The sequence below is a fragment of the Acanthopagrus latus genome, chromosome 5 (assembly GCF_904848185.1).
Source record: "Acanthopagrus latus isolate v.2019 chromosome 5, fAcaLat1.1, whole genome shotgun sequence".
Taxonomy (NCBI): domain Eukaryota; kingdom Metazoa; phylum Chordata; class Actinopteri; order Spariformes; family Sparidae; genus Acanthopagrus; species Acanthopagrus latus.
In genome coordinates this window covers 3,172,052-3,184,045 of record NC_051043.1, presented here as the reverse complement: position 1 = coordinate 3,184,045, position 11,994 = coordinate 3,172,052, and the positions used below count along the sequence as shown (strand labels likewise).

The window sequence follows — 11,994 nt, the reverse complement described above, 5'->3', positions numbered from 1 at the left end:
TGATTTGCAGTTCACAGTGGGTATATCTGCTCAGGGATCGCAACAGTTGTTGTGCACAATCACATCGCGCACGATGCTACACATCCACGGTGCACATCAGTGTAAAGGAGGTCCAATTTAGGAGGAATATGAACATCAAAGATGTCGAATTTTTGGGAAGGGCACATTTCTAAACACATGAATAAAGTATCCGACTATCAAATAGATCAAATTTTACTGATGCAACCACTTAATAAGCGATGCATCTCAATTTCTTTCCAAAGTAGCATCAGTTCACAGCTGCTCTACCAATGCACTTGCCTTCTTTAACAGAACCTTGAAAGATCTCCATTTGTATTACAGAGGCCCTGGAGTCAAACGTTTGATCTTTAACACAACAGGAGAGAAAGAATCTGCTGTAACTCAAGTTATCAAACAAATATATTGAATGAGCAGTACAATATTCGCCCCCAAGATGTAGTGGAGTGGAAGTATAATGTAGCAGAGAGAAAGAACAAGAACCTCCAGATTATACTGATAATACCCTACCTGAGTAAATACACATGTACTTGTATGTGTCAAAATGCTTGACTTAGTTTTGATTTAGGTGACTGTGTCTCCCTGCTGCAGGTTTAAGCACAGTCTAGGTATTCTACAGATACATTTCTTTGTGATTGTGAATTGGGTTTCACTGAATTATTCCGCATCACCTCTGTTGATGTATTGACAACAACTCAAAGTTTTGTCGTATTTATTTTCAACATCATTGGGGGAAATCTTATACAGTACATTTACATGACTGTTTTTTTCTTGAGCTGCTGTTTCTCTGTAGCTAACCACAGCATCTGTATGTGTGTGTGTGTGTGTGTGTGTGTGCAGCACATGCTGGCTGGCTGCAGAGACAACCAGATGGCAGAGTCTGAATGCAACAGAAACAAGAAATCAGCACCATCGCCCTCTGGTGGACAGTTCTTCGAGTCACAGCTGAGTGTTCCCCTGCATCCTCAGCGCCCTCCAGTGGATCAGCCAGAGAGAGGATCTTGATCAGTCCCTGGTCTGTCCACTGGGCTCCCTGTCATGCTGAGAGACGCAGGCCACATCTCTGTGCTGGAGACTGGCAGCCTGCGCCTGGTGGGAGGAGGGCTGAAACATCTGGAACTTTCACTTGACTCATTGATCATCAGATACCGTATTAAGACCTGAGGTGGATGGGGAAGCAAGTGATGAACTACGAGCTTGTCAGTCTATGCATTCATCTGCTTCACTAGTTGTTTGGAAAAGCTGCTCGTGTTTCAGCCCACACTTGCAAATGACTGGTGCACTCATGTCAGCGAGCATTGACCCACATCTCTCTTCTGAGTCTGGAGGTGCAACAATACAGCAGCACCCCATAAGTATGTTAAATATATTCCAAATCTGAATGCTCTTGACTTTTCCTTGTGTGGCTCACCTCAACAAAGAGAATCGTCACTAGCACCATTTGTTTGTGTCTGAATAAATGGAGAGATTCATATCTGCAGTGAAATTAAAAGGGAGAAAAGTACTATAAACTAGTCGAGTTGAGTTAAGTCGAGTCGTACCATGGTGTGGAATAGAAGCTTTAGAGTTGTAAGAGCCCAGGTGGTCAGGGCCCCTCTGGCAGGATGAAATGAGCCTGTCTGACATTCAGAGGGAACCTGCTAAAATACAGAGATCAGTGCTACTTTTCAAGAGATTTGCACCAGACCATGCCTAAGACTGACATTTTGACTACATCTTGTTGTAGACCTGTTATTGTATAGCCTGTTAAATGGTTTAAGTTATTCTGTCCACTCTCACTCTCTTTTCTTCTCTGATCCACAGTCACTCTCTGAACCCAGTCTTAACATGCATCTATTTGTATGAAGCGGTCTTAGTAATAACCTATATTCATCAGAATACAAGCTTCTCTTTATTTGTATCCGTGTAATACTTGCTGACCCACAATAGGAGCATGCATGTTTCATGTTTTCTCAAAAAAATCCTCGCTTCCTGCACATACTAATCCGTCCTCTCACTCACATTCTTTTCTATTCCTTGGAAGTATTCTTGCTGCACAGACAACTTGGACTGCTTGGTCCGGTAGCGTGCAAAGCACAATGACTGCTAGACTTCTGATTACAGGGCCAAAAGTTGTGTAGTGTGAATAGGACAGCAATCTGACCACTTTGAAAGTCGCTGTCTGACAATAAGGCATTAGTGTACGTGCAATAGACAGAAATTGTCTCAGTCGTGGCTATACCCTTTAATTACCTATGGGCCGAGCTCCAGACACTATACATAAATTGGTTTTGACTATCTGCTGAAGAAAATGTGGGTAAAAGCTTGTTTTTTCCAATCCAGTTATGTGATGTGTTAGTTCATTAAGATATGCACTGGGTGCCGTTACTCCTAAACTAATTCACAATTTTTCTGCTTAAATGTATATGTAACACTGATTATACCGTGTAATGGCGGCAAAAAGAAAAGACCCCATTGGTGTATAGTTTGGTTTCCTATAAACCTCGCTTTCACTACACTGTTCAGCCTTCGCTGGAACTTTTCCTCAAGAAATGAAGTTTGCATTATGGCACAATGGAAGCTCGTCTGCCATAGCTCAACCAAAACAGGAAGATGCACTGTTTTCCCTGGTCACTGTCCCTAGATTACAGTGGAGCATAAGTGTGGGAACTCTACACTGCAAAAGAAAATGAATCCTTCTGATGGAGGAGGCAAATAAGGTGAAGGAGAGTGAGAAACCAAGGTAAAACAATAGTGAACAAATGGGCATTCACTTGATGGAGAACATTCCGGTGTTGTGTAAATGCCTGTTCGCCTGTTAATATGTGTGTCCACTTACCAGCAGGACTTAAGATGGTTAGAAACCAACATCCTCTCTTGTTTAACAGCAAATAATAAAACTGAAGCATTGAAATCAGGTTTTCTAGGTCAAACTGGGCTTCCTAGGTTGTTTTTGCTTTGGATAGTAAAATATATGACATTTGTCTTTGTATCATGTATTAAAGTGAATAAGCTCTGTGTGGAGTGACGAGGAGACTAGGAGACTTTAACCTGCCTCTATTTTTCATCTTATTAGTGGAGCAGAAGCTTGAGTCTGAGCAAAACTAAGCTGATCAGGCATATGAGTTAAATGTCTATTTCGTCAAAAATTATTCAGAAAACGCTTTTTTGAAAAAGGCAAAGCCAGCAACATTTTCTTTTTTCCGTTTTTCTGATTTTCCCTTTTACATTAACCTTTAACCAGTCTGCTCACCCCTGCTGCTATCTGACGCTTCCTACCACCAGACTACAACTCTTTACAACAAGTTCTTACAACGCTGTGCTGTAGGACAGTTGAGTGCTCCCTTCATTTTTACAGGCACGCGATTTCTTACTTTTGTTGCATTGTCTTATGACAGGTAACAAACAACTGCCACAAACTGTAGAGACTCATAATCCAATAAAATTTCTGCAGCGGAACAATGAAAACATGTGTGTCTAGTCTGTCCTCCGTCCCCTGCTGGGAATTCCTGGTAATAATGTCAGAACTAAGCTGACAGACAAACACAATATCAAAGGATAAATGGAATGCAATGTTTTACTCTTATGTGTATCTTCCAAATATTACTGGAGGACATTTGCTCTGACCCCCCCCAACTTCCTTCAAATCCCTTTCATTACTTGAGCATTTGAGCATGCATACTTCAGACAGGGTTCGGGCGATAAAGGGTTAACTCAGGATGTTTTGGAAGGTCGTATAGGGCCCACTGGGGGGCCACTGCTGGGAGCTGCTGTCTCTCTGGCTTATTAGACCTTCATCAAGATTACTGCAGACAGGAGGCCAGGATAGGACAACAGATTGAGGCCTGACAATCTCTTTTATACCATACAGAGAAAATATCATTAGAGGGGAGGTCAGCTAGTTGTCTGAAATGCAGACGTTCTCTTGTTGACCTTAGAGATTTAGCTCAACATCCACCTATTTTGTCGGAAGCAAAGTGTGGTACCGAGTGTTGCAGACTCCAGTTGCGCATGGATGACATCTCAGCAAGAGCCAGAGCAAAACAAAGGCGCTCACTCACACAGGTAGTGAGGAAGGCCCCAGTTGGCGTGTAAATCACTTTATTGTGCTAATCAGGTATTAGAGACGGCCAGAGCAATTAGCGAAGCCACAACAGAGATTTGTTTTGGCGAGCCGCTGTCAGGGAACTGCATTTATCCCTCAGTGAGAAACCTCAGGGATTTGGGCATGTATCTAGCGCTGCTTCTCTTTAAGATACTTGAACAAGCCAGAATCCTCTTACTGGGACTCCCACTATCCACATTAATTCCCCATGGAGGAGATGAACCATTCTGCTGTACTTATCACAGTCTCTTGTCAGGGCTTTAACTGTCAGACTGCTATATAGAAACTAACTTTTCATTTTACCTTGCAAAGGTAAGTAACATGCCTTGTTAAGCATCATTCATTCAGTCAGGTGGCAGTCCAGGCTGTGAGCTACCAAGTTTGCACAGATGTTAAACAAGAGCCTGGTGTAAAGATACGTCAAATACATTCAGTCTACTGATATTCGTGGTCCCCAGAAGAGGGCTCCTATAATGACTTTTGTGAACCTCTGTGACCTTAACTGGAGGCCAACTCTTATGTCAAGCACTTGACAAGGTTTCCCAAGAAAACCTACAGGCCACATTTCTTTTCAGTTTTGAGTTGAATTTTTCATGTTCGTTTAAAGCTTAAAGCTTATATTTAATACAATAACACATGGTACAAGGGGATTGATTCATCATATTACAACACAGGGTTGCATTACAAAATGAAAGTTTGTAAACTCCTTCATGCTACACAAATTACAGAACATATATACAGTATTTTTACACAAATATTCATACACATGTATTGCATCTTTTGAATCTGTGTCAGGGTGAATGTAAGCAGCAGCAACAAGATAATGATTTGATGATATGAAGATGGTTGGCAACTTCATATCAAAAGTTCAACATCGGGTAAACACTGTCCATCAACTCTGACTGTGTGTGAGCACCAAGCATTGATGTTATAAACAGCAGACCAGAGTCCACCTCTCCTCGAGCAGCTGTAGTCCTGCGGTAGTCCATCGGCTCAGAACACTGTCTGCCCATCAAGTGCAACAGCTTGATCCGAGAGTTTGTGGTTGAAACAGGTCTCTGTGGGCACAACAGTCTCTGAGTTTATGTTATTTTGTCCATTTGTGTCCCTTTTCCTTTCCTGTGACCAGACATTAGCCAGGAGCAGCCTTATACCAAGCTAAATTAGCATGGCTCTTATTCCAACTCTCTTCCTCCCTGGTCCCAGCGGTCAGATGCCAGGGGCTGCGATTCGGATAACAGAATATCTGCCATGGGCAGTATGTGTTTTAACAATAAATTTGAAAAAGAAAAACTGTCAGAAAACCAAAAATGCAGTATATTTGGAGGAGCTACCAGATGCTGCATCTTCTTGTGCTGCCCCTGCTTTAGTAGCTTAATTAGGTTCAGGTATCAAGCAGTTTTTTCAGCATATTGACCGATATATTTCCTTTAGGGTCCTGACACACCAGGCCAACGGTCAGTTGTCAGCCGGTGTGAAAGGGCAGCATGAATCATAAGTGGAGCCTGTCAGTGAGAGGAATCACTGTTTTTGATTGGATGGTCAGCTTTGCAAATCGGTGCACCTGAAGAGAAAATGGAAAAAGAAAGCGCCCCTGTGGTATCTATGATTTTACTTACTTTTACGAAAGACAGACGACTGACAAAGCCAGTGCCGTTTGCAACTTTTTTTATTAGACTTACAGTATTCTTGATAAGAGGTTGCTAAAATTGGAAGGAGTGGTATGAAAATAGTAGGCGAACACCACGTTATCATGATGATGGTTTATTCATCTGTCTTCTGGTGTTCCTTTTTGAGTGACAAGAACAGACCATCACCACCTGGCAGTATGAAGAGGTATTTCCTCTCACACAGGCACAGAGTGTATGAGCTAGTTAGCCATCTGCTGCAGTCTTTTGCAGTTTTTAAGTGCATCAACACTTTCAGTCAATTTTTATTTGTTTATTTGTTTTATTTCATTTGTTAGTATGTATTTGTCACAGGTTTTTATAATGCCCGAACTTTCTGGTGTAATAATACAACACTGAAGGGTTTTGGACATGTGAACATGATGTGAGTAATGGTGAACTGGTGGTTGTTATGTGGAGTTTGAATGGCTTCCCATCTGAGGTTAAGCAGCATTCTTTGTCGGCAGAGTTTAAGTGGGTGATGGGGTGAAGTTAAGGTTCACAAGGCAATTGGAGTTCTTTTGAAATGGCATTGTTGTGGAGTGCCAGACAGGAATGGATTTTAAGTTGTGCAGGGGGGGGGGTGGGGGTGAGAGAGAGAGAGAGAGAGAGAGAGAGAGAGAGAGAGAGAGAGAGAGAGAGAGAGAGAGAGAGTGAAAGAGAGAAAGAAATAAAGTGAAAGAGAGAGGATGAGATGGAGTACCCACAACATATTCTTATAAGGAACCCATAAATAATAAACAACAATTTATTTTCATTCTTTTATGGCAAACATGGCATATGTCTGACATTTCTTTAAATCTTCACAAATCAACCTTTCTCAGAGTGTTATTCTGCCTGTATGCTGCTGTGGCTGAGTGTTAATAGTTGCACCTCAGTGGGCAATGATTGACTGTTGTAAACATCTTTTACTATTCAGTAGCTGAATTAGCATTAGCAGACAGCAGCAGTTCTTCCCACTGCTTGTAAAATGCCACCAACAGTGTTTCCTCTTTAACTGCCGTGCGCCAGTGGAAACTTGAACAAACAATGGCACAGACAGGTGCATTGTTCATCTAAGTGATCACACACAATATACACAGATTGTGATTTTTGTTTCCATAATTCAAAACACAGGCATGGTCTGCCCTTTATTCATTATGATGAATTATGATTGCACGTCTGCTCTTGTTTGAGGTTTTTTCTGTCAAGTTTCGGTTGATGTTTTGATCAAGTCCTTAATGTACATGTGTACATGGTCCGTTCACAAATTCTAAAAACAAAACAAAACAAAAAATTTAAGATGGAAAGCTAGTAACGTTATGAACAGTATTGAACAAATTCCCACGAAAAGCCCCAAATCAGATGTAAATCATGTAAAAAGATGGAAATCCTGAAAAACAGGCACTGTTTCATTCTTTAGAAGGAAAAAATTATTGAGACTTATTTTAAGTTGTTTCCACATTTGGTGCCACCAAGTGTCACCAGGACCATGTATTCTTATTCTTCCTGTTGCACTGTATTAGCATACAGTATAAAGTGGGCAGGATGGTTAACATCCTGTTGGTAGCTGAAAGTTTCCATGTGTGAAGTTTATAATTACTTGTGACTGTATTGTGTATTGTAAGCATGTTTGTTAACCCCCACAACTGATCTCCAGACCACTAAGCTGCAAATACTGATTTAGAGGAACAGATTGGCCTCTTGTCTGTTAATCCAGACAGTATGTGTTTATACAGATGATGACCCCCTGTCATGGTTTGTCTGCACCCTGGCTGAAATGGGATTTATCTGTCCAACTGCTCTCAAAAGAATACTCCAATAATGGAACAATCATCCAAATGGTCAGATGATGAGGACATGCACACCTAATGTATCCCTCTATCACCTGCAGGTCATTAGATTATCCTGGATATGTCAATATTGATTTATTCTGCCAGTGGGAGTGAGGGTTTTTGATAAAGGATCAATTGTGATACATATCTCAAACGTGAAATGTGAATGATTTTTAGTTGAGAACATGGGGAAGATTGAGAAGATTAACTACAGTTATCAAGAAGATGAAGTGAAGTTTTGAAATTATGACATTTATGTACTATTTTGGAGAGACATCTACTGACATTAACATGCTTATAAGCCAGCCCCACCCATTCTGGTTAAAAGCTCATGTGCTCGCATTGTAAGCACCACCACTCTCCCAGTGCTCCAAGCTCCAGTCTGGAATGCTAGCTGCACAGCTAACACTACCTACAGACAGCATTAGTTAGTGGTTATTGTGGTTGTATGCTGTCCCCAATTCAACCCAGATTCTTACGTATTGCACCTTTAAATAGTATTCTGGTTATTAAAGACGTCAGTCAAGCAACTTAAAAACATTGGAAACCATTTTTATCAGTGATCAAATGGAAAGTCATATATTGGTGGACCAATGACGGCATTTTCCATGATTTTGAGTGAAGTAGGCCTTAAATGTTCATTTAGCAGCAGCACTGTGTTATATGTCTTAAGAAATAACATAAGAGTTGGTTACATTTAAGTCCTTTACATGATTTTAAATGCTGCACTGTAAGTAGAGGTGGCAGTTTATTGAGGGCTAAAAAAGGTTTCTCTTTGTCACTTTTACAGTTGAATTCCAGTGTTTCTGTATAGTGCTGTGGTGTTTGTGTGTGGTTCCCCCCAATAAATCACTTCTGCCTGCACAGAGCATGGCTAGCTTTCACCTCCATAAACTGCACAATAATTTTGGTCCATAGGACTAAGACCAGGAGGATATAATGGGAGTGCAGAGTGAGCAAAACAACAGGAAACCCAGCTAACGGACGTCAAATGTACCAGAAATGTCCTGTAGTCTCATTTAGGCACTTGTTCGCAGCTGCCGTTTTTAAGACATATAAACATTTCATAATTCAAATGTGGCGTATTAAGTGATGTATGTTACAACCTTTAGGGTTATCAATCATACTTATCATTCAAAAACAACATTTGACTTCAAAATTAGGGACTGGAGGTACAAAATTCTAAACTTATTTCCAGGTTTTGGGACTCATTCTTGCATCAGTCCATAATCTACTTGCAACGGAAATGTGTGCTGTATGTTATGAAGTCTTATGTAAGATAATGAACAGTGGGAATCATAGATCTAAAGGAAGATATAAGTAAGGCACTCAGTGGGATATTACTCTTCGGTATTCAGGGGAAAACATGGCAGCACAGTACACTGTATTTTAAACCTCACTTTCCCTGACAGAAAGACAGACCCCAAGAAAAACAGTAACTGTAAACAGGCTGACAGGAAGTCTCAGCACACTCTGTGGCAGAGCAGGCTGTCAGCCTACCTTCTATTTTTCTATTGTGTGAGAGCTTTAATGAAAGCGGCAGCCAGTCACTGAGGAATGTGTAGCTGTGACTCACTACTTAACTCATTTGCATGTCGCTTGTTGAAGGCGCTGAAGTGAGGAGGCCTGTCTCTGCCCCCCTTCCCCCCACAGAGTGTTTAATTAAACTTTTTTTGTTGGTGTGAGCGCAGCAGGTTGGAGTAAACCCTGACGCTGGCTCAGGGGGGCGGTTGGGGGTGGGAGTGTGTGGGAGTGGGATTGAGTGAGGCATTCATCTGCCATAGGCCTCCGCCAACCAGAAGGGGGCTGGTGAAGCTCCCCCCCAACTTTATCCCAAAGGTGGGGGCTAAGTTGAGGGGACTGGGGAGCAGAAATCCATTGATCCAAAACCTACTGATAACAATCCTGGACTGGAGTCCATTCTTTGCTCAGTGCAAACTTACTGAAATACAGATGTTAATGATGATAACTAAGTTATTAGGTCTGAAATTCACTTAAAAAGACAACTACTACAAAAATTCTCTCTTCCTCTCACACACTTACTGATACTGTCTCTGTCTCATAAGAAAACAGCACTTGTTGCCAGACTGATGTTTTATAATCACACCAAGCAATACTTTCTAAACCATGGCATAACATAGTTAGCAATAATAGGTAATAAACATCGTCGATGAGTCTTTCAAAATAAAACTTTCTGACGAAGAGTTCACATACATACATGACTGTATGTCTGATTATGACTTCTGGAATATTAACATTGTCAAAGGGTCACAGATTGGTTAGGTTTAAACCCCAAAGCCACTTGGGTAAGTTTAAGAAAAGATCACATTATGGGTAACAATAAGTACATTCAGTCTCATAACATAACTTACATAAGAATCTGAATCAGATACACATTTATTACTATGGAGGATTTTACACCAACAAGGAATTTGTCTTGGTGGATAGGTGCATGCATTGAAGACAATGAATAATAAACAAACAGTGACTATTGTGTATACACAATATCAACAAACAGAGACATAAGTGTGGGATGACTTAGAAATAAAGATGGAAGAGCTGTACAGTTAAAGAATAACAAAATAAAAATGAAAAAATTATAAAAAATGTCCAAATTCAAGGGACGGTAGTGGACAGTAGTGGATATATTATATATATATATATATATATATATATATATATATATATATATATATATATATATATATATATATATATATATATATATATGATCTATATATCATATATATATATATGATCTCATTCATCTTACAGGGAATATGGGAATATTAAATACTATTTCTTATGGAATATTATTTCCACAGTGTTTAGCCTACATATGACATATTCTTTAAATCCAGATGTGCAACACATTTTACAAATGTTTGGGTTATTGAATACATTTTTCAGTGCTTATTTCTATCAGCAGCTGTCGAGAATATTGATTATTGTGAAAAATATCTAGAACTTAACTAAATAGTTGATTCATTTATTAGTCTGTTGACAAAAAGTGAAAACTTAATTGAAAGTGAAACAATCCGTGCCCGAGCTTCTAACCTGAGAGGATGCATGGGGTTATGTTTTCACCTGTGTCCATTTGTCTGTTTGTTGGCTGGTTGGTTTGTCACAAGGATTATGCAAAATGACCCTAAATAACAGATTACTGCAATATTTGGTTTGAGGGCCCCATTAACTTTTGGTGCTGATCTGACTACAGGAACGGATCTGTGATTTATTTTACACTCTCTTTAACATTGTCAGATATGGTGTTTCTCAACATTTTCAATAATTTCTCTGGGAATAATGTATGGATCTTGAATATTTTTTTTTCCATGCAGATCGTAGATTTGGTGATCTTCAATCAATCATGAAAAGTTATAAGTTGAAACCTGGGATGACTGTGTCTGATTTGAGTCCATGTGGATTAAAATGCACACACACACACACACACACACACACACGCTGGTTGAATGAGTCCAGTCCAGTATTCCAGCTCATGTTTTCCTCGCCTCACTGTCTGCTGGGGTGATTACTCTGCCTTACTCAAGCCTGGCTTGGTCCCCCTGAGAGACTCACACACACTCCAAAACACACGCTGACACACGATCAGACCCAGAGTCCCAGTGGTCAGGCATGGAGGTGCTGGAGCTCACGGTCAGCAGCTAAGTTGTTAGCAGCGTGGATGGAGCGCTGCAGTGTGCTGGATGGAGAACCTGTGGAGTGACAGCATCGTTGTACACTGACTGGTAACCTCAGCAGCCTGTTTCACCATGGAGTTTGGAAGAGTTTGGTCCAGATATCAGAGGACGCTGCTCATCACCATGATGATGTTCAAACTGGGTAAGACTCCATGTGCAGCTACCAGAGCGATGTAAACACACTCTGCTGTCAGAGAGGGAACTTTTCAGGCAGTTTTGTAGAATGCAGCCCTGCTTGTTTAGTGTAAGTGTACAATATGATCTTATTGATATCTGTGTTTGGAGCCACATCAGGACCATTGTCGTTTGGTAGCCAATCATTTTACCAGTCTGTACTTTCTGTATAATTTAATATTTCCATGTGGTTTTCTGGAAGAAACCATACAATTGAATATAGGGGACATAAAGACAATGTTCGTCTCTAATAATAAGCTCTAATTAGTTGCTACTGTAGCAGCTTTTAGTTAGGGAACAGGAGGTCAGCTGATACAAAAGTAATACATATTAAGTATCAGTTTACAAGTTATTTCTAGTCAACTTAAGGTAAAATTGTTAGGAAATCATAGAGCCGCTATAATGTTTTTCATATCTCACGTTTGTGTTTTTCTCTTATGTATTTTTTTTCATCACATGTTTCTTTTTGATTTCTTTGCCTTGTTTCTCATTAGAAACTACACCGCAATCATGGCAGTGTCACTAGCTTTGAACTAAGT

The 11,994-nt window shown here is 40.3% G+C and overlaps 1 protein-coding gene across 1 annotated transcript in view; it reads left to right on the top strand.

The window, feature by feature from the left end:
- Positions 1-11,174: 11,174 nt before the first annotated feature.
- The window catches only part of LOC119020232 (protein crumbs homolog 1-like), a 32,315-nt gene continuing 31,495 nt past the window's right edge, over positions 11,175-11,994 (top strand). The window contains exon 1 of the mRNA XM_037099478.1: positions 11,175-11,423. Coding sequence (XP_036955373.1) covers positions 11,354-11,423 — 70 coding nt within the window. The 5' untranslated portion in view covers positions 11,175-11,353. The remainder of the gene's footprint in view (positions 11,424-11,994) is intronic.